The sequence below is a fragment of the Artemia sp. Qi Xiang Cuo genome, chromosome 6, assembly GCF_049724085.1.
Source record: "Artemia sp. Qi Xiang Cuo chromosome 6, ASM4972408v1, whole genome shotgun sequence".
NCBI lineage: Eukaryota > Metazoa > Arthropoda > Branchiopoda > Anostraca > Artemiidae > Artemia > Artemia sp. Qi Xiang Cuo.
The window spans coordinates 51,947,302-51,970,803 of NC_142799.1; the positions used below are offsets into that span (position 1 = coordinate 51,947,302).

At 35.6% G+C, this 23,502-nt stretch overlaps 2 protein-coding genes across 10 annotated transcripts in view; one reads left to right on the forward strand and one right to left on the reverse strand.

Annotated features, from left to right (window-relative positions):
* Positions 1 to 23,502, forward strand: part of LOC148951358 (14 kDa phosphohistidine phosphatase-like) — a 163,399-nt gene that overhangs the window by 37,357 nt on the left and 102,540 nt on the right. The gene's annotated exons all lie outside the window — the stretch shown is intronic.
* Positions 16,504 to 23,502, reverse strand: part of LOC148951359 (phosrestin-2-like) — a 97,939-nt gene continuing 90,940 nt past the window's right edge. Inside the window, exons 8-9 of the mRNA XM_089090251.1 lie at positions 20,737 to 21,006; positions 16,504 to 16,698 (exon numbers count right to left, since the gene is read on the reverse strand). Of these exons, the coding sequence (XP_088946377.1) occupies positions 16,558 to 16,698; positions 20,737 to 21,006 (411 nt within the window). The 3' untranslated portion in view covers positions 16,504 to 16,557. The remainder of the gene's footprint in view (positions 16,699 to 20,736; positions 21,007 to 23,502) is intronic.

Sequence of the window (23,502 nt, forward strand, 5' to 3'; positions counted from 1 at the left end):
CACTGCATTTCCTGATACCTATCATGCACACTAGCTTGCACTTTAGGTCCAATATTAGAAAAAAAATCACCAAATTTATTAACAATTTCATTCACATCTTTACGGTCGCAATCACATAAATAAAGTTATTCACTTACCTTATCTTGTTTCTAACCCTCTAACTCATTTATTGTTTTTCTTGTTTCTCGCATATTACCTTTATGTTCCTCAAGTTTGCAATTGTAAACCTCAGAGACTGCCTTTTGCTATAGCTTATTCACTAGATTCCTCTATTTTTTAAACATTTCATATTTTTCATCGTTTCAATCATCCATCTCATGCAGCCTGTTTTTTATTTCAATCATCTCAATTATTGTCATCCACGGTTTTTGAGGCTGAAGTTTTTTTTTGGATATTATGGCTTCAAGAGGACTCGTTGTGTCATATAGGCAGAATAGTTGACATAAGCTAATCTAAAGCCTTTATAATTAAAATTTTCAATAGTATATTGCTGATGAATATCATAGGCCAATATTAAGGAACTACAGGATAATTTTTTAGTTCAACCTGCATAAAACGGTAGGTTTTAAGTCAAAACAGCTGCTGCTAACACAGAGGCAAGATGTCAATTTTTTTAGCGCTTCAGGTTTTTGCTTTAACATACTGAACTGTAACTTTACCCTCGTTTTTGTAATCAGAAGCTTCTCAGCTCTTAAACATCTATTTTATTAGAAATCAATTTACACGTACCTAACCTACATTGCTTGGAATTATGTTTTACACCATTAGCCTCAGATTTGTAAAAAAAAAAAAACAAAAAAAAAAAAATCAGAACTAACATGATACAAAAATAGCAGAATAAGAATGCATTTTTTAAAAAGGAACGCAGGCTGCATTAATTTGTTTTTTTTTAGAATGCCCAAATTGGAATTCGAATCTCATATTTGTTAAGTGTATAAACCTAGAGGGAGAGAAAGGAGGTGTTGGCCCCAGAACTCTGTTTCCAGAGGCACTGAGACTAGTTTTGCTGTTTACATCTATTTTACAATTTGGGCTTTAATGACTTAAAATCCCTCTGTTTGATCACTTAAGACTGTCTCCAGAATGATCCCTGAACGATTACTAGTCAAAAAAGGTGCATATGCTTTGGGCCGTCAAGAACCATAATGAGGCCCCAGGGCATAAGCAGTACAGCACTTGAAATAAAAAGGTAAAGAATATGGAACTTGGACTTTACAATCCCTACTGACAGTGCTGATCTCTTTTTCGTGGCCCTTCAGACAGGAAGTGCATCTCTGTGCTTTCGCACACCCTTTCTGTTTCCTTTCGCCATATTTCTTCAGGTACCCATTTAGAGCTTGGTCAACTCTGGCTGAGCTTACAGAGTCACGCTACTGGCTCCTGTTCCAAACCCCTGTCCTCAGCAACAAAGGATTTCAAGCCTAGCTCAGCGCTGGATGATGTATGATTTTATTTGACAAAAAAAAATTAAAAAAAAACTGAATAATAATGAAAAAAACACTATCAGAATCTGGAGGCTATTTAGTTTCAAATCATGGATCAAGTGAAGATATCGTATTTTATCCCAGGAATTTATTTTAGGGAGCTCATAAATGAAAAGGAGGCCGGAAAAACGGGAAAGGAAATTCTGCATGAAAGTAAAGTAAATTATGGGAACTGTTCTTTTTTAGATGAGCGGAAGATCAATGGCTCCTTGTGAATATGCTTAATCAGACACTTTAGGGGGCAGGCGATATTTTAGGTGGACACAATTTTGATTAAAACAAAACATGGGTAAATTATATTGAAAATGTGATATAGTAGGAAAAGGTCTAAAAGTCAAGAGATTTTGGGTAGAGCAGGAGAGAGGGAGGTATGCAAAGGCTTCTACTGGCTTACATGCCTGCACGGTAAAAAATCCGTTCGTACTTTTACGCTAAATTATGGTGCAACAAGTGGACATTATGCTAAAAAAGCGTACTTTTACTAACGGACGCTAATTCTATGTGTTTCAGTCAGAGGGTTAAAGATAAGGTATTCTAGCGTACATTGTGACTGATTTAACGTTATGGGCGGACCCACTGTATTCGTCACAGCCAACCCTCCGATCCTGAAATTACAATTTTTCAACATAAAATAACCCTTTTCTGTTGCGAAACTACAGTCATTTACCGTAATTTTTCGTTAGTTTGACGTGAGAGGCGTGGCCTTCCAGTTTCATTTCTACCTATCAAAGAAACCTCCGCGTCTTGATTTTTTGGCGTACAATTACGCTCCATTAGCGTAAATGGATAATGATTAGCCGTTAGGGGTGGGTCAACCCATAAAAGTTTATATGGGAGGGGGGGGGGGTCTGCACGTGATTTTTTGGTGTCAGGACAAAATGATTCTTTTTGGAGCAGGGATGGTCCCGATTTGAAATTTTGAACTGCAGCTTTTAGAATTTGATTAATTGCAAAATTAATATAGTACAACTATTATTCAAACCAGCATTATTGTTCAACAATTGTTAAAAATAGTCTATAATATAACAGTTGTATTACAATTAAATCGTTTCCAATAGCAAACAGGTTGTCAAACGACTGGAAAACAGTAGTTTGACAGGTGTACCGCAATCGAATCCTAATGTATTGAACAAAAAAAACAGCTTTTTCAACTGAAAGTAAGGAGCAACATTAAAACTTGAAACGAACCAAAATTATTATCTATATGATGGGGTTCGCTCCTTAGTCAATAACTAGCTCTTTACGCTTAATTTCGAATTCCAATTCTTTAAGAATGACCCTTGAAGCACAAAGGCCGTTTAATTAAAATAGATAGCTCTTTTCAAAGCACTAAAACAAAGTTTAGCGTAAAGAGCGAGGTATTGACTAGGGGGCAAACCTCCTCATATACGTAATAATTTCTGATCGTTTTAAGTTTTAATGTTGCTCCTTACTTTAAGTTGAAAAAAAATCCGGCGCTCCCTTCATAGAAATATCCCTTCCTCCATGAAAATATCGCCCCACGCAATCCCCTTCCCCCGACCCCCCTGATAAGGGGGGTCGGGATAAACGTCGGGATAACAGCTGATAAACGTCGGTATACTTCCAAATAATAAATACTATGTGTAAGCAATGGGCTAAGTTCATAACTTGCAGCCCTCCCCTCAGGGGCTTTGGGGGATTAAGTCATCTTTAAAGATATAGTTATTAAATTTTCGACTATGCTGAACCAAATGGTTATTTCAAAATCTTGATCGGGTGACTGAGAAAAAAAAGCATGGGGGGGGGGTTCTAGTTGCCCTCCAGTTTATTAGTAATTTAAAAATGCACTAGAATTTTTAATTTCCTTTCGAATGAGCCCTCACGCGATACCTAGACCACTAGATTGATACGATCACCCTTGGAAAGAAAAAAACAAATAAACACGGATCCAGGTTTTTTTTGGCGAAACATACAAAATTCCACATTTTTGCCGATAGAAGCTTAAAACCTCTAAAGAAGAGTTTTCTGATACGCTTGATCTGATGGTGTAATTTTATTAAGATTTTATCACTTTTAGGGGGGTTTCCCCCTTTTTTCGAAAATAAGGCAAACTTTTTCAGGCTCGTAACTTATATATATTTGTAATCAGCAAAAAAAAACAATTATTTGATGTATCTATTGGTATCAAAATTTAATTTTTTAGAGTTTCAGTGACTTTTCTGCCGGGTCGCTCATTACTTACAGTTCGTCACCGCGAACTGTTTGAAAGGCTGGATTTAAACACAGATCCAGATTTCAGGGGAAAATATCAAGTCAAATGGCAGTAGAAAAAAGTGCGAAAAGACCTTGATCCATCGTACCATACAAAGCTTAAATTCAAAGGGAAGCTTGCCAAGCAAAACCTCTACTATGTCCAGCGCAGTTGCCCCTGCCTAGTATACTAATAACTACATACGGAAACTAACTACATGACAAAAAAAAAGCATAAACAGTTTTGACCTATCACATTTGACTAATTGGTTTCAACTTGAAAACACGAACATCAGACCAAACACTACGGAAAAAGACAAACGAATCCAATTATTTCTTTATGATTCAATATAAATATATAACTCAATATAATCAATATCAAAAATATTTGACTAAGAAACTACAATAAAAACAAGAAAAATTATTTTAAGTTTGCTTAAAAATTCCCTGACTCTTGCTGGTAGGAGAGCTTTCTTCACTGGTTCCATCTTGGCAATATACCTGCAAAGATAGTTCATAAGGTCACTACAATCAGGAAGGGTTCTTCGTAACAATAAGTAATTATTCAGTGGGAGAATAATGTCAGTGTGTATAGCATTCAGGTTAGGTCAAGCTGTGATTAACAATATCTCCAGCAACGGCAGTAGCGAAGACAGGATGTTATTTTCGGAGGAAGACCTAGAATATAAGAGAGGGATGACTCCTTGGTTATATCAAGTAAAAGCGATTTAAAATTATTGTAGGCTAGGTTAGTTTTAGCAAGATGGAGATAGGACAATTTGCAAAATTAGTCCAGCAGAGTTTAAGGAGGCCAGGAAATACAGACATAATAGACACAAAAAGATAGTTCAATTTCTCTGAAGTTTTGTGCAGAAGTAAGGAAGGAGTAGGACGAGAGTTTTTACTTTAAGCTGGGACTTACAAATGATTCATTCAAATTTTGGGGAGTTAAGGTCTTGTTACAAGCAAAGGATTGCATGGTCGAAGCAAAAGTTACAACTTGCAAAATTTGATGGAATCTAAAACTGATCAATAATATAATAAAAAAAAAAAACAGCATGCTTCTTTGCGAAAACAGTCAAACTTCGAAATGGAAGCCCATCTTGTGGCTATTAGTAGATTCAGAATTTAAGTTTTAATGTCGGTTTAAGTTTTAATTTTGCTCCGTACTTTCAGTAAAAATAAAAATCGTTTTTTAGTTAAACCCTCATAAAACAAGTCAATGATACCTCAAAACGTTCCATTTTCCTACATATTCAGGAAATACAAAGAATTTAATATTTTGCCAAAATTTACCATAAGATTAGCCACGTCGCACTTGCCCTTAGTAGCTAAATGCAAGTTGATAGATTTTTCTGCTTAAGTCGCAAGTTCAATTAAATCCTCCCAAAATATAATACAAACTTCCTGCAAATCAAACATGGAACGGAAGCATTGACAAACAAAATATAAAGCGTTCTTACTAATGATTGCCAGTCAAGTAATATTCTAAATAAACTCAAACAAAAAATGTATCAAGGCTATTTACAAGTTAAGGCTGTTTCACTTAAGAATTATTTACCCTTTGAAAAGAGCTCCTCATAACACATGGCTGAAATAATCCTCTTCTGTTGCTGATATTCCAATTGTATGGACTTTACTAACAAAGAATCCATTTTGAATAAACACTCCCAAATAAGGCCACAAAGGATCTTGAACAATGCAAAAATCAAACGAAGATGGGATAATTGTAAAATAGAGTGATGATGTCTTTGGGATGGATGCTCTGCTTACTAATATGTACATCTATTACACCTAGAAGTAGACAGCAGTTAGAGCAAGACGTAGATGGCACAGTAACCTTTCAAATTGAACAAGAAAGCATTGCTTCCCGAAACATCCAAAAGATTAAGGCGTTCTGAAATTCAAAGTAATTAACACAGATAACCAGAAAAAAGAAAAAATTCTTATTACAGAAGTATTCGATTTGCAAACGCAACCATCTCCTCCCATAAAAAGTCCAAGATGAGTTTAACAGGCAAAAAAGAGAAAGAATATTTCGGCTTTCTAAATTCGAAACACCTTATCCTGAACTTGAAATTATGACTATGATGTACTGACACATCATCCAATGACCATCTCTCTCATCCTGCCTCAAATACATTGTCTTGGGGAAGGACAGCTAGCCTCTAATTTTAACAATCATACACACCTTCAAAACAAAGCTCTAAACGACAGATAACACCTTCCACGAATGAGATAAGATGATGTAGGATCAAGATCAAAATCAGGTACTTCTCGAATGTTCCAGCAAACAAGAGTGGAGCTCTCTTCAGAATCGCAGTAAAGATACGCCAGCTCTTGATCATAGCTTAGGGATTTCCTTGACAGAATGAGAAAGAACTGTCCGAGCAACCTAACCACATCCACTATTTCAGCAGCTTCTACAGCTGAGTGTGTCACATTGCTAATTACATAAAGTCTTTTCTTATAGACGACACCCTTGAAAATGAGGTCCTGGACTAAGCATGTGTCTTTCCCCAGCTTATGTGGAAACAGTGTCAAGTAGCGAGTGTTTGTCAGCTTTCCATTTTTAGAAACTGTATAGCTAATTTCCTGACACATTCTATTTGAAAGAGATAGGTAATTCTGGTACTTCTGGTAACTCTTGGCCATTGTCTTGGTCAGATTTCTAGTTGAGGATGCACTTTTAGCAGCATCTTTAAAATATCTATGTCTTGATTCAAACTGAAGAGTTGAATAGTGAATTAGGGGGCCCAGTGTTCGCACATACAAAGGAAAGTGACGCATTGTATGGTCCATTGACGCATTGAGCCTATTTTCATCATCCTCAAATATTTTTGCTTTCAATTCAAGGTACATTCTTATTGTAAAACCTAACTTTGCAATAAGCATGTCTGAAAACCTCCGACTTGGCACAAGCAATACAATTTTCCTCATCAGCAACATTAGGGACCAACATTCGTTTTCAGCCTTTCTTGAAACTAAAAAGTATTAGAGGAAACTGGCGAGGAAATACCAAATTTTGGATTGCATTATCTTCAAGGCACTTGAAATCATTTGAGAAAGGAGGAGGTTTGTCCTTAGCATCTATATCTTTTTAGTCAAAGTTGGCAACACTAGCACTAAGCGCTGATTCTTTGAAAACACCATCAATGCATCAAGCGCTGCAAACATTTTCCAGCATCCCACTTCATAACAGCTTCATACAAGTCATGGGCTATGCATGGCGGTAATCTGTCACACGAAAGTTGGGCAAGGCACTCAAATCAGAATTGAACTTCACGCCATTTACAGACTGCTTCCCAACATTTGGGTCTTACAGCTTGTCTAAAGATTCCTCATAGGATGCTTTAGTTCTAAGAGGAAACTGATTTTTCCAATAGTCTTTAGTTGCAGTTTTTCAAGAGAACATGCAGACTCTGCAGGGATTCTGCACATTTCGGTTGAAGCACTTCACGAACCCCCACATATACAGAGTTGTCTGTATATGTGGACATCACATATACAGACAGTGTTGTCTGTCAGAGTTGTCCCCACACATACAGAGTTGTCTCCACATATACAGAAAACTATAATTTTGAACCTTGTCCCATCAATCACAATGTCTTCAGTACAAAGAAACTCTAATTCATTCACAACCTTCTTGAAGACTTTTTCAGTACCAACGATCTTGAAGTTCAATGCCAGCACTAGCATAACTAACTGCACTAGATCTAGCCTTGCTCGAAGCCAAGGTAGGAAATCGAGAACTCTCATATAAAAAGCTAGAGTGCTGTACTTTCCTGATGTAGACTTTTTAAGTGGGTTTTTTATTTGTACCTAATCTTGGTAGAGCTGAAGAAATATCACATTTTTCTTCATGTCTGGATCAGAAGCATATAAAGAAGCAAAACGGTTACTATGATAGAAGTCTCTATATACACCTTTTGCTTATGTATGATACAAATCTATCAGAAATCCAAAAACTCCTCTATATTTGAAAATATTCTCCGAGGTGGCTGCAACTGAAAATACTTAAACAAATCTTCTGTTTCCTTACTTACCAAGTCCGGTAAAAACTTGCTCAGGGACCACAGTACCGCAACTTGTAAAATACTGGTCTCTCATGTACTGAGATCTCAGTGATCCAGTGGCAGGGTCTGTAACAAGCAGCAAAGGATCCTGCATATAATCACAGTCAATTTCATCACATATTTTCTTAAACAAATCTGGCTGAAAAACAGAAGAGATGCATTTAGCAACACGTTCTTTAAGTTCTTCTGCTACAATTTCATGAAACTCAGTTACAAGAAGCCTAAAGTTCTCAATAATAAAACTAACAGTTGAGGCAGCTACATGTTTCTCTGATTCTAATCGAAGGAGAAGCAAAGCAAGCCCATCTGCAAGTGCTTGCCTTCTAGACTCCATATCACGGATACCCGAGTCCCCTGAGGATGTTTGTCTCGATCCTGATGTTTTATTTGTAGCTGCTAAACCAGCTCCCATTATTTCATGTTGGTTCAAATCTAGCATTTCTGAGTCTAGTGGCTCAGAAGATTCATTTTCTTCATCACAATCTTTATCATGGTCAGGAGGAGTGTTCAGATTGTTTAAAGCAACATTATTTTCTTCAACACAATCTTTATCATGGTCTGGGGGAGTGCTCAGGTAGTTTAAAGCCTTATTATTTTTAGTTCTCTGCAAATGTGAGACCGCAGGGAGCTCTGTCCTTGGAACTTCTTACTACAACCTCTAAAAGGACATGGTACTTCATCTGAATCTTTTATATTTGGAGTATCTTTTATATTGGAGTAGAGGTGGCTAAACAGAAGGTCTCTCCTCACAAACTCTGATTGACAGCAACTTATGCTGCAGGGAAATCTGATTGCAGTCTCAATAGGCACTAGTGTAATAGCAGCCTTTTCAGTTTCTGAGTGGGAATCTAGATGAGTAGCAAGTTTGTTGTGCCAACTGAATGCCTGATAGCAGGCACGACGAGATGCCAACAGATTGGCATGCAGTTTAACATGAACTGTATATTCTCGCAGGCTGTTAAGTTCCAATGAACAAAATGAACAAACTATGATTTGCCATGAAGTTCTGCAATTTGATTCCATCAAGATGAGATTTGCAATGAAGTTTGACAATATACAAAATTGGAAAAGATAGCTATTAGAAAATTATAGGTGCGAACCTCCCCCTCCTTTTCCATAGCGAATCACGTCCTTAATTTGTAGCTTGATATTCCTATCATGTTCTGTTGAGTAGAAACTTAAGCATGAATGAAAAAGTAATAAAGCAAATAGAATAAATGCTTATATTTTTGCAGCAGATCATGGTTTGATAGTTTATGTTCATCAAGAGTATGACAAAATATTGTAATGCACATCCAAAATATTCATAACCATACATAGCATGTTCTATGAATAAAGTGTTTCTGAAAGAAACATAGTTAGTTTATTTCTGTATGGTGACTTGTGGCCCAACCTGTTAAACTTAATTTCAGCCATTTTCTTGGCAGGTAGGCTAAAACAGAAGGACAGAACAGCTCCCATTAGTACTGTAGAAGCCAAAACACCTTTCATATGTTTCAAATTTGACATACAGATGAAGGTGCAGAAAAAAACTTTTAGTGAACAAGAATTTCTGAATTTTGACTCAACTGCTAGAATATTTCTAATATGCTTAAGTAGGTGAAAACTTTTGCAATATAGTGGTTTAGTGTGGGATGCAATGTGGAAATTCCAGAAATTTTCTAATTTCCTGACTGGAGCTTCCAGGGGAAGTGGCTGATACGCTCAAATGGAGGATTGAATTCTGAATCACATGATTTTTGTAGAGAATAAAAATAAGACAATTCCATTATGTTACACTTCTCTGCGAAGATGAGGCGCCACCCGTAAAATATCGGATTCGATTATCAGAAAATTGGAAGGAGCCGGGACCCGAAGGCCAACGCTCCTTTGTATATGACTTTTATCCCGTACCTCCTCTTGAAGCTAACACAAAACTCAAATGTCACATAATTTGCTTAATTTATATTAGTAAAATCCTACAATCTATTTGAAGTCGTATAAATATATTATCTAATTACTATTTGAAAACATGTATAAAAATGGAAAGAAACATGAAAATCTTTTTTATAGAATTTTTATGTATATTTATAGTGTATTATAAAAGTGTTTTCTGATAAGAATCCCCTTTCCTTTTTGATTTCACAAATGGACGCCACTGTATAGAGAGTGGTCACTAGCGTTTACCCCCCCCCCGGAAAATACCCCCCGTTGAATATTATACCCCGCTGGGTATTTTACTGGGAGGTGTAAAAGCCTAGAATCACTGAGAGCATTGTTTATTTCTATTGGTAAAATGCTACTTTTGCTACTTTTGGCTATTTTGGAAAGGGCCTAAGCTAGAAAAAAGAAACTTTCAGGGATAGGTCTACAGGCTAGAGTCCGTCCCAGGAAAGTATTTTGAAGTACCTACCTCCACTCTTTTTGCCTCTAGAGGCTCCTGAAATTTGCCTACATGACAGTTAACAATTCCTGTTATTTGAGTAGAATTTTAAGCCGTGTCAATGTTTTTTTTTAATTTAGGAATTATATTTGCATATCTTTAAAACCTTATAAATTGGGATTGAGCAAAGTTGTGAAGCTGAAAAGAATTTCTTTGTACTTTATTGATGCAGAAGATTTATTTAACAAGGTTTCACTTTTATAACACGCAGATTTTTAAAGGTCATCAAAAGTTAGGACCCTCTAGAGGGAGGAGTGGAGGTAAATACTTCAAAACACCTTTCCGGTACATTCTTTAGCCTTTAGACGCATCCCCGAAACTTTAATTTTCCTAACCTAACCTCTTTCCAAGATAGCCAAAAGAATCTAAAGTATAAATTTACCATTCTATCCTCAAACTTAATAAGAATTTTATAAAAGTAAAAAAAAAAAATCAAAAGAACTTACCTTTCCGAAATGAGTCCACAACAACAAGTGAAAGGTCTTATTTTGTTTAGATTTTAATATCAATAGATCAAAAACCCGACCCCGTTTCATGATATTTTTGCATCGGTCATGCCCCGCGGTATGACCCATTTTCGCAAGAGTTGATAAGCGCAAGAGTTGATTGTCATTAGCTCCTCCCAGTACACTGAACGAGTTTAAACATATATTCGAGGAATGTAAAAATACGGCAAAAGTACCTATACACTCAAAACGTGTATTTTCACGCTAATCCAAAAACTAGGAAGTACGCTTATCAAACGTGAAATAATGCTGTCAACGTCGGACTACGTTTTTTTTTACCGTGTGGGGTGTACAGCTTCATTGTCAATTGTTCAAATTGTATTTCTATTATTAGCGTGTTTTTTGGAGGAAAACTATGAGTGTTATTTCATAATTTTTCCAACTAAGGGAGGAGATCCTCAACCTTGATTTGGATGTAGTTTCTGCTTATGTTTTCTCTAGTATGTCACGCAAAAACAAAATATGAATCTTTAATGTTATAAAAAAGGAAAGAAAAACCCTGCCAGGATTCAGCCTAGGTGTATTTAATCAATTAGTTACATTAAAAACACAAAAATGCATGTTTTTTTTAATGAATACACTGTGTTGAAAGTATGTTTGATTAAGGACAATGCTCTGATTATTTAGAACTATTATTTTTTATCGTTTCTCTTAGTAATCCTTGAATAATAAGGATTCAAAAAAGGTGCAACATGTTTATATTCATTGAATTTTAGGGCTTGGGGGGGGGGTTTCTGACCCTGTAGCCTTGCTGTGGGGTCTATGATTACTCTGATCTAAAATTATTCAAATTGAATACAAATCTGGATCAAAAATGTCATTTGAGCATCTTAAGAAGAAGAAACAAAAAAAGTTCGTAATTTGAAAGATTCGGGACAAAGGGAGGAAGTTTGGGCCTTAGGACACTGCCCTGGATCAGCCAATTTGCCGATAAAAATTCTTCATGACAAACCATCCTTCAATACAAATCGCTGTAGAAACTGGAAGTTATTTATCAGAAGTTCACTACAAGATATGTTTTTTTTTTTAAACACCAATATTAAAGTGATTAGTGTAATCACCTTATATTTGTAATTAGTGGCTTCACAAACTCTCAAGCATTATCTTTTATGGGAATAAAACCCCAAATGTGAAAAATGGATTTATTGCCTTTTGGCTTGGAACCTTATTTGATTATCTAAGACCATTCCCTGAATGATCAGGATTCGAAAGAGATGCAACGTCCCTACGTTTAAGAAATTCAGGACAATGGAGATTCAGGCCCTAAACCTGGCTCTCAAATTATGCATAAAAAATTAACAGAATATCCACAGACCAAAGACTGCGTCAGTACACACTGCGGTAGAACTTTGATGCTTTCAAACAGTTCGTGGTAACGAACTGTAAGTAAGGAGCGACCCGGCTCAATGGTAACCGAAACTCTAGAAAACGGGTTTTTGATAACAATAGATACATCAAAAGAATCGTATTTCAATGCGGATTTCAAATATATAAATTTCATCAAGTTTATTGCTACCAATCAAAAGTTACGCGCCTGAGAAAATTTGGCTGATTTTCAAAAAAAGGGGGAAAGACCCCCTAAAAGTTATAGAACCTTAATGAAAATCACACCATCATATTCAGCGTATCAGAGAACCCTACTGTAGAGGTTTCAAGCTCCTATCTACAAAAATGTGGAATATCGCATTTTTTTGCCAGAAGAAAGATCACGGATGCGTGTTTATTTGTTTGTTTTTTTTTTTCCCAGGGGTGATCGTATCGACCGAGTGGTTCTAGAATATCGTGGGAGGGCTCATAAAAGTTCTAGTGCCCTTTTTAAGTGACCAAAAAAAATGGAGGGCAACTAGGCCCCCTCCCACGCTTATTTTTTCCCAAAGTCACTCGATCAAAATTTTGAGATAGCCATTTTGTTCAGCATGGTCGAAAATATGATAAATATGTCTTTTAGGATGACTTAATCCCCCGAAGTTCCCAGAGGGAGGGCTAAAAGTTATGAACTTTACCCAATGTTAACATATAGTATTGGTTATTTGGAAGTATACAGAAGTTTTCAGGAGGTTTTTTTCTGGTAGTGAGGGAAGGGTGGGTCGGTGGTTATGTTGGAGGATCTGTTCATGAAGGAAGTTTTCATGGGGGAAGGGAAATTGCCAGGAAGGGGGCGCCGGACTTGCCAGCATTATTTATTGGTTATTGGGAAGTATACAACCATTTTCAGGAAGGATTTTTTCTGGAGGGGGGGCAAGAGGAGAGGGTTACTCTGGAGAATATTTCCGTGGAGGATGTTTCTTTGGGGTAAGGGACATTTCTATGAAGGGGGCGCCGGATTTCCAAGCATTATTTAAAAAACGATCAGAAATTAAATAAAAAAACATGTTTTTTCAACTGAAATGTAAGAAGGAATATTAGAACTTAAAACGAACAGAAATTATAACGTATGTGAGGGGGTTCTCCCCAAAGTCAATACCTCGCTCTTTACGCTACAGTTTTTTTTAGTGCTTTCAAAAGAGCTATCAATTCTAATTAAACGGCCTTTGTGATTCAGGGGTTTGTTAATAAATTTTTTTTTAACTTTTAACGTAAAGAGCGTGGTATTGACTAAGGGGAGAACCCCTCATATACGTAATAACATATACGTAATAAAAAAAAACAATAAAAAACAAGCGATACGGCTCAATAGTAATTGAAACTTTTAAAAACGGAATTTTGATGTCAATAAATGTATCAAAAGAATGGGCTTATAATGCTGATTCTAAATATACAAATTATGTTAAGTTTAGTATTACTCATCAAAGGCTATGAGCCTGAGAAAATTTACTCGATTTTTTAAAAAGGGGCCCCTACAAGTGAAAGAATTTTAATGAAAATCACTGTCAGATTCAGCGTATCAGAAAACCCTATAACATAGGTTTCAAGCTCATATCTGCAAAAATCTGCAACTTTGTATTTTTTTCCAGAAGAAAAATATACGAATATAGAAGTTAGTTACGTAAGTTAATTTGTAAAGAGATCCATTTAGCAAAAGAAGAGTAAAAATTTTATGCAAATAAAAGCTGCATTAACTAAAAAAACGATCAGAAATTAAATAAAAACAAAACAAGTTTTTTTAAACTGAAAGTAAGGAGCGACATTAAAATTTAAACCGAACAGAAATTATTCCCTATATGAAAGGGGCTGTCCCCTCCTCAACGCCTCGCTCTTTACGCTAAAGTTTGACTCTGTCTCACAACTTTATTTTTTAAAACAATAAAAACTTAAGCGTAAAGAGCGAGGCGTTGAGGAGGGGACAGCCCCTTTCATATACGGAATAATTTCTGTTCGTTTTAAGTTTTTATGTCGCTCCTTACTTTCAGTTTAAAAAAACTTGTTTTTTTTTATTTTTCGTTAAGAAGATAGGTTTACTTTACGTGTGTTTTTTTAATTTATTTATTTATTTTGTTTTAGGACTTCAGTGTTATAGTGCCAAATTCTTATTTCCGACTAATGAATTCAAACGTTATCCTTAAATATCAGCTTCGGTTGAAATGAAAAACAATGTACAAAATGTGTTCTTACCCTGTTTCGGTTTAAGACAGTACTTTGATCATTTGAGACTATTCCTTAAACTACCTTAGATCCCTGAAGAATTAGGAGCTGAAAGAGGTGCAATATGTCTGTATTTTTAAATTAAGGGGGGAGCGATCTCCAGGGCCGTGCTTTGGGTAATAAGTTCGACAGGCTAAAATTATGCCGACCAAACAATCCTTTCCTACAATTTGCAGTGGTCATTGTCGTTAACTAGCTCAATATTTCAACGACATGATGTGTTTTGTTTTAGAATGTTCTTATTCAAATTTTAGCCTTATATTTCTAGTTGAGGTCTTCAGGTACACTTAAATGCCAACTTTGGTTGAAATCAAACTCACTATGTAAAAGAAATTACTGCTGTTTTTTTGCTTTAGGATGGTCATTTGATCATTGAAGATCACTTTCAAGATGATTCCTAAACGAATGTGAGTCGAAAGAGGCGCAGTATGTGTATGTCTATAATTATGAAACTGTGCGCAGAAGGAGGGTAAGGGGACAGGACCCAGCATTAGGCGTTTCAAATATCAAGACAAAAACTGCTACAGACCAAAGAATCCTGCAATTTAGGCACATAATCAAAAGCCAGGTTTGAAAAAAAAAATGTTTATCGTATGTTGATTTATGATTTAAAAATTATCTTGACCATGAGTCAAAAGCAAGTAGCGAGTCAAAAAATAATGCAACATGTCTATGCTTGTGAATTGGAGTTGTTAGGGAGAGGAGTCCCTTGCCTTAGGGTTGAGCACTGACGTAGACCAAAATCTATGCATAATCCAGATTTTGATAACTACTACTACTACTAACAACTCACCGCAGCACCAAGCCGACTGAGGCCAACACAGCTACGCACGCTCCTCCTTCACCCCAATCTATTCAAAGCCTCCCTTTTTACACCCGCCCACGAAGTTCCTATTTCCTTTAAATCTTTCTTTATGACGTCCTCCCACCCCAGACAGGGACGACCTGCTTTCCGTTTAACCCTAGATGGTTGGCCGAAAAGAACAATCTTCGGCTATCTGTCATCCTTCATCCGCACAACGTGCCCTAACCACCTCAACCTTTCTTTCATTATAGACCTAGAGAGCGGTATTGAACCACATTTTTCGTATAGCCTATTGTTTGAAATACGGTCAGTCAGCCAGGTACCCAGACTTTGATAAGGTACCTTTATATTACATTTTTATTAAAATTTAGTATCTAGGAAGTTTCTTTAAATGGTCTTCTTACAGGGTCAGGGGCCTATGTCCTTGAGGGTGCACTGATCGAGTCACTCCAAAGGCCCATAGTTTGGACCTTTCAATCGTTTTAACGAGATGAGTTATCTCGATTTGATTCCATTTGGGCTGAAGGCGTGCATGGGGAACACAGAGCATTAAAAGAAGAGCTTTCTTACTTGTAATTGAGTTTAGGAATAAGCTGTTCAGTCCAGTTTGGCACCATGAATAATTTGGACGACAATCTGAGGTTATCTTCTGTTTGGGAAGTGGAATATATACAGTAATGATTAGTCCTAATTGCATTCGTATGTCCGAAAGTTGGTAGCTTGCTCAATATCAGTTTTTCTCCAAAAATGGCAGAAAAGTGCTCAATTTTCTGCCAAATGAGCCTTCCCCCTAACTTCAATGACCATATATTTTCACGGCAAGCAACTTCGTGATTGACCTAAAATGGTGCATTCTTCAAAAAGCTTCATCCCAGCCAAACTCAAAGCCTCATACAAACTCCTCGTAATTACCGTATCGCTAATTGAACTTTGCCGCTCATCATCATTAAATTTAAGCAACTGTAATTAAAAAGCTTAATATCCGTTATTTTTTTAAGGTTGGAGACCTTGTTGTATATCTCGTATATTCTGAATTTAGTTATGCTGGTCAGTGGTGCATTGCTGGGTCCTACTATATTTTTATTGGGTTCTCCCTTTGTCTCCTAAAAATTGATATCTGGAATCTATTTCATCCTTTTGTGAGTGGCAGGATTATATTAAAAGAAAGTTTGTTATGAAAATTCAATTAGTATGGTTTGATTTTAATTGAAATGACATGTCTGGGAGAACCTACCATTGTAGCGTAACTGCGAAGTCACCTGCCTAGTAAGCAGGAGACCGTTGACTGGAGTTCCACCAATGGCAAATTTATGCAGCAAATATCCTGTAGTTTTATTGTTTTCCTTTCTTTCAACTTCATAATAGATTTTTAAGTACCCAGGCTGTCAAGATCTGCCCCGTTATCCTGTAAGATAAGTGTTTATTGGCAAATATATTTGAGTCTTCAAAAACGATACAGAAATTTTTTTATTCAGTTAACAGGTTCACATAGCTCAGGAACGTTTCCTGTAGATAGTTGGAAATTGTTTTCCTTTTTGTCCTCTCTCAAGAGGGTGAAAGGAAGTTTCATTGACAGTTCTCTTGGAGTTACCCATGACATCCCAATTGTAACCTGAAACAAAAAAACACGATAAACAATATATGATAACGCTGTTTATAAATAGGACCTTCTGTAGGTGAGCAGGGTTGTCGTTTCTTATGATTTGTCACCGATTGTTTTCCTCCCTTTTGATTTTGTTTCCTCCCTGTATTGACCTTTTATGGGGTCGATATGGTTCTACCCCCAGAAAATACCCCCCCCCCCCCGCAGAAAATATCCCCTCCCCTCGGAAAATAACCCCCCCTCCCCGTGGAAAATAAGGCTCTCCAAATTTGAGAATTTTATTTGAGTTTTTTTCCGTAGTGGGAAGGAATTTTGGTACTTGTGTATAATGCACCACTCACTCAAGTTTACGCTGTGTAAAATTCGAGAACACACCAGTTTTTTAGTTATTTTCTTCGTTACTTTATAAATAAATTTGGGCTATAGATTTGCATATTTGGGGGGGGGGGGTAAAGTATAACGGGTCTGAATGCAAAATATGTTTTGGTGCAATTATTCTGCATATTAGATTGATAGATAGAGAAGTGTATTTTAAAGGCAAGGCCATGATCATAGTAAAATAACATAAATGAAAGGCACAAATAACATAAACTTTGATTTAGTGATCATCATAAAACACTTAAATGAAACACTACATTAACCTAATAATAGTACTTAATACTTTGAAAAACGGTCATTAAAATCACAACACTTGGAAAAACACTTAAATGAAACATTACATTTACTTTAAACTGGGATTTTTTTTTTTTTTTTTTTTTTTTTTTTTTTTTGTTTGTTTGTTTTTAGTTAGTTAACAAAATTTCCAGATACCTTGCTATTCTTCTGTGATATTTTATTGGTCATACCTAGAAGGAATTATTTTCTGACTTCAAACTGTCCAACTACTTTACCCCCCCCTCCCCTTATATGCAAATATATAAATTATATATTTCCCTTAAGCTAAACAAAACTAACTAATAAACCGGTTTGTTCTCGAGTTTTACACAGCCTAAACTTGAGAGAGTGGCGCATAATACACAAATACCAAAATTCCCCCCCCCCCTACGGAAAAAAAAAAAAACACAAATAAAATTCTCAAATTTGGAAAGCATTATTTTCCACGGGGGGGGGGGGGGTAAACGCCGGCCACCAGTCGATTTAGTGTCACCACTAAGTGGACTTTCCATAGACACCGATTTTAGTGAAAATTTTCTGTAGATTAGTTAAAAAAGTTTTTCTATAAAAAACATCTCAAAAAAAAAAATAAAGAGCGAATCCTAAGTCAAACTTGATCGAACTGAAATTATCATAAATGAGAGTGGGGCATCACAATTCAAGCGGGTCTATCTATTTATTCGTTGGATGGACCCCGGAAATGGCTTACACCTTAGGAAATCAGTTCCTTTTCTCTTTTTTCTAAACGTTCTTGCTCCAAAAGTTTCGAGCATGTTCTAGAAGTTTTCTTCAAATGTCTATAACTATATTTGTAAAATCTATAATAATAATGGTAATACTTTTATTTTCCCTCAGGATACACTATGAGGAGTACATTCAATAAATATAAAATATAAAGACACAACTACAATTAACAAGACCAAAACTACCGATAAATACAACCATCTACGTCTGTGAAGAATGAGCCAACTCCATAATTTAGGCCCTTACCCTTTGGGCTGCATAGATCGTGTCCTTCCTATAGACAAATTTTTGGATCTTTCGACCATTCTAAGTGAAATGCCTTATGAAAATTTTGATCCGATGCCATCAGGGGCTACAGGATTGTCCGGCGTAAAAAGGGCAAGGGAGGGGACCTGGTTGCCCCAATCACTTTTGCTGTTAGAAAAGGCTATTGAAATATCGATTTCCGGTCGAATGAGACCCTTTGCAGGTTCCCATTGTCATTTAGAAAAACCAAATTGCGACACTAACTTAAAAAACTTGCAATCCTTGTCATTTCCCTCTAGTCAAAGACATTTTTATACAGTTTCCGATTGATTTTGACTAAACGAGGTTTTTTATGCTCTTAATCTTATAATCTAGTGATTGTCTTTGCTTTCCTCGGTTGAAGAGTAACAATACTATATGAATAATGTGGTGATCTTTCCATACAAACTGTATTAGGCAATTTAGACATAATGTCATAAAAGTTTTCTGCCAATAAGTTTTTCGTGCATAAATTGGATTTTATCAGATCAAACTATAATTTGTTTTAAAGGAAAAATTACGTTCTTTTGAAAAATAGAACTACCGCTTTTGATTTTATGCTTGGTTATATGGACGAGGTCTTTCGGACTCTGGGTCCTTATTGGTGTAGCCTACACTTAGGACTCAGAAGGTTGACTTCCTGGATTTCGGGACTTGAAAATTGGGACTTTTGATCCTGGGGTCTTAATTTCGAACTAGAAGTGTTTAAAGTCGATCTGCAAGTATGCCAAGCGAACTTACTTCGAGCCTCATAGTTAATAACCGTTCGTCAATCTCTAAACTCGTCAATTACTAAATTGATGTCACTGTCAAATTACTATATACTGCGCGTTAGAAATGCTGCACAAACTCAAAATGAAAAATGAGGGAGCAGAGTGTGAAAATCCTCCGGTCCCAAAAATGTAGTCAAAATAGGAAACGAATATATCTGACCAATAATTGCATTAATATTTGCATTGATACTGATCATGCTGTATCTGAGGTCAGAATTTTTTTATGGTAAAATAAAAAAACATATATACATGTTGAAAAAAATACCATAAATAACGATAAGTATCGTAAATAATAAGTGTAATAATAATAACAAGAAGAAGAAGAAGAAGAAGATTTTATTTGAATAAATCAACATAACAAAAAAACATATACCCCCAACAGAGAGCAAAGCTCGCAAAATTGGGTATTAATAATAAAAAAAACAACACAAAACAAAAAAAAAAACAACAAAACAAAAAAACTTTTCCTCATCATAACAAAAGAGAGAAAAAAAAAAACCTGGTTAAAGAAAAAAACAAAAAACATAACAAACATAAAGAAAACAAACGCTGGACAAGTGGGGCATGGAAGGCTATCCCAACACGGGTAACAAATATAAACAAAAAAAATAATAATAATAATAAAAAAAATTTCTATTCCACCATCACAGGTCAATACATAATTTTAATATTTTCTTCCTTAGAACTGATATTTGCCGAAATGACTCAATTTGAATTCTATCTTTCAGCCTATATTTATTTGAAATAAATGGTATTTGGTATCTAATTGAAAATCTAGATCTTTCACAATTAACAAAGGGAATTCGATATGTTCCAGAACACCTAAGAGCCGAAGGAGGGGGCAGAATCAACAGAGATTTTTCATAAAAATAACTACTAGGATCTTGTATTTTAAAATGCCATATTGATATATTAAGTTCTCTTATATGTTTCAGATCTAATAAATTCAAGAAAAGAAATAATGTTTCAGTTTCCGATGCATCTCTAAGTTTTGATGGACGATGTAAAAAATTTCCAAGTATTCTCACTGCTTTATTTTGAAGGATCTGTAGGGGTTTTATATGCGTCCAAAAAGTATTTAAATAAATAATTGTGCAATAATTTAAATAAGGAGCAATCAAAGAATGATAAATTATTTTTAAAATTAAAAATGGAAAAACAAGTGTAAAGAGTGTTACTCAATGCCGTGTCCGTGATTTTGTTTGGTGGGGGGGCAACAAAAACAAACTTTATAAAACGCAACAAATGTTTGTTTATATGTATTTATGTTACTTTTATTTCAAATTTATGGACAAAATTTTAGGAGGGGGGGGGGTTCAAAATGAATTGAACTGGTACCATTTGTCCGGGTAAGCGATATTATGATTCAATAAGTGAAAAAATAACGTTCTCTAAAAAATTTAAAGCTAGGCTAATATTGTCATTTTTAGAGTTTTGCAAGTTCTATGCTAATAAATGCAAAGTTATGTTTTAAGATTTATGCGTTTAGAGATTTTTGGAAAAAAATTCCAGAAAACAATTGGAAGAGATTACCGCAGAGTTTGTGTTATTTAAAATTATTGGTGCCGGTTGCTATATTCAGTTTACTAACCTTGACATAGTATTCCACATAAATTGTCCAGTAATTTCTTTCCTCTCCTTCCTCTTGGAAAGTAGATCCGGCAAGTTGATCGCCCCCTTCTTCATAGACTTGCTCAAGTGCAATCCATTTTTTATTTTCATTACTGATAATTTCCAATTCCAGTACATAATGATCATTTTTAATGTTCAATCGACTGTCAGACATATCCACTGTGGCCAGATTATTCTTGATTTTTCCATTACTAAAAGCAGAGACATCTACTTTTTGTATCAAGCAAGCCTGAAATAGTTATATTTAAACTGTGCCTTTATTTCCATTTCTAGCTCTAGTTGGCCAAGTATCGCCAGAACCGATAACCAACCAATACAACCCCTTGATGAGGTGGGGCACGAGTCACTCTTTTTGAGTATAATTGGATTGGTTATCCATTCTGACGTCAACGTTCTAACTTTGCCTGAAAAGGGCTAATAGAGAAGTGACTTTAAAAATTTCATATTGCAAATGATCATGAAACGTCTTCATGTTATATCTTATAAGCCTGAAATAGCTTATATTTTAGCTCCAGATCTGTAACAGTTTTTCTTGGTGGGGAGAAGGAAGGGGTGTTAAAACAGTCTTTTTATTTTGCTATAAAGGTGTCGTAATTTTCTGAGCATTATACAATTGTCGTATTCTATATGTAATTTTGGTATTTGAAATGGAGGGGAAAGCATGCTTCTGTGATGACTACCTCATAAATCTTTTGATTTTGAGTAAGATCTTTTGAATGGTCAGCGATTTGGATGTTTTGTTATAACAATTTTATAAGTCATTCGAGATAGAAAATAAATTAACTGCCAACAATATCTGAGTAAAGAAGGGAGGTGATGTTAAAACAGTCTTTTTGTTTTGCCATAAAAGTGTCGCAAGTAGGGAAACAGCCACCAGTCAATCAATATAACAATCGACGAGGATAAGGAGAAATCATTCCTAGATAACTGGCTTCGCAAATCTTTGCTAAATGATGCGAGGAAAAAAGTGCAAGGAGCTAACCAAAACGCACTCTTTCTGTAATCTATTATAAATTAACGCATCTAGGGCTTTTTTATAGGTATCTTGTAGTCTATTAGAGCAAAATAAATAGTTAACTCTCAAAAGTGTCCGCCGTGACTAGCATATTCGTAATCTATTCCTTGCTAAACATACTCTTCTACAATTTGTGCTAAATTATTTTGAAATAATTTTGTATTTAATATTGACAGTAGCCTCTGCATGACTGCCTATTCTACCTTAATTCTGAGCGCAAAAGTAGATTTATTTCTGACACGTAAACCGTGTCGTGTAATAGCTAAGACACATGGAATACGTTAGATGGCTATGCTTCAGACACCAATTTCAGGGCACAAACTTTTCAGTGACGAATAAATAGTTAAATCCTAGCGATTCATTTTCTTATTTTGTTTCTGATTGTAATATTTTTCAGTTTTATTCTTATTTGATTTTCTTTATAAATATTTGTTTTTCTTTTGAAATCGAGGTCTGAAGTGTAGCCATCTAAAGTATTCCCTGTTTTTAGCTATTATATGACATGGTTTACGTGTTAAAGATAAATCAACTTTTACACTCAGAATTAAACTTGATCAGCTTTGTGAAATAATCTGATCTGTAAATTTTATCTTCCCAAAATTAATCCCCTAACTAAAGCCATTCCTAGCCAGCTCCCACCATTCCACTGCTCCTAAAGTATTGAAAAAAAAGAAACTAAATAAAAATAGATGTCTTCATTTAGCCTGGACATAAAAGGTATCTTCCTCTAATGTTTGCAATATGACAGTGCAAAATCTAAACCCAATCCCTGCAAAAATCTAATTTCAGTTATATGGGCCATATGTGGTAATTCCTCCTGCTTTATTGACTTCTGATGCCAGTGAAATCAGTAGGTTTTACTGGTATTTAAAATATTAACATTTATCTATAAAGATAGATGCCACTCATGCCATTACTGTTTACGAAACGTAAAGAATTCTGCAGCTGAATTATAAACGATATCTACGCACCTCTATGAAGTTTAGTTTGCTAGATCAAGTCTTAAGGATCGAAAAAGCACCTGCGGTAGGTTTGGGGTCCTCGCCTATGCCTTCAACCGAAATATAAAGATTTAAGATTGTCCTATAATTTCTTATTCCGTGTTTATAGATGTAGTCCAAAAATTGGTTTGGTATATATTAGGTTTCTAGATATACACATACAATTCTTTTCTGTTCCTTTCAAGTTTTAACACTGCTCTTTGCTTTCATTTGTTTGTACTTGCTTTTGTTAAATATATCCGTACTTGTTAAGAACCCAGTAAACACGCGGGGAAGACCGCATCGAAATCTCAAAGATGCTTAATGTAAAACATGTTTTCGCTGCATATTGAGGTAATGCTCACTCCGTGACAAAGATTTAAACTTTGGTTTTCTGGGGCTAAAGGGGCAAAAAAAGGTACCTAGGTTAGGTTAGGTTACGTATTTAATATATGCTATGTTTACCCCCCCCCCCCCTAATGTGCAAATATATACCCAAATTTGTTTTTGAACTATTATATTCTCATTCTATTTTGTTTTATTTCATTAGCATTAACGAAATTTCACTTATCGCGTGTTTAACAGATTATTAACAAGTACCAATATATCTCTGTTAGGTCGGGTCAGACTTTGTGCGTAGATTAAACTGTAGAATGCGCTCAGTTATAAACAGTGCTGGAGGGCTGGATTCCCAAAATGCATTTTTCGGTCGCAATTTTCTAATTTTGTA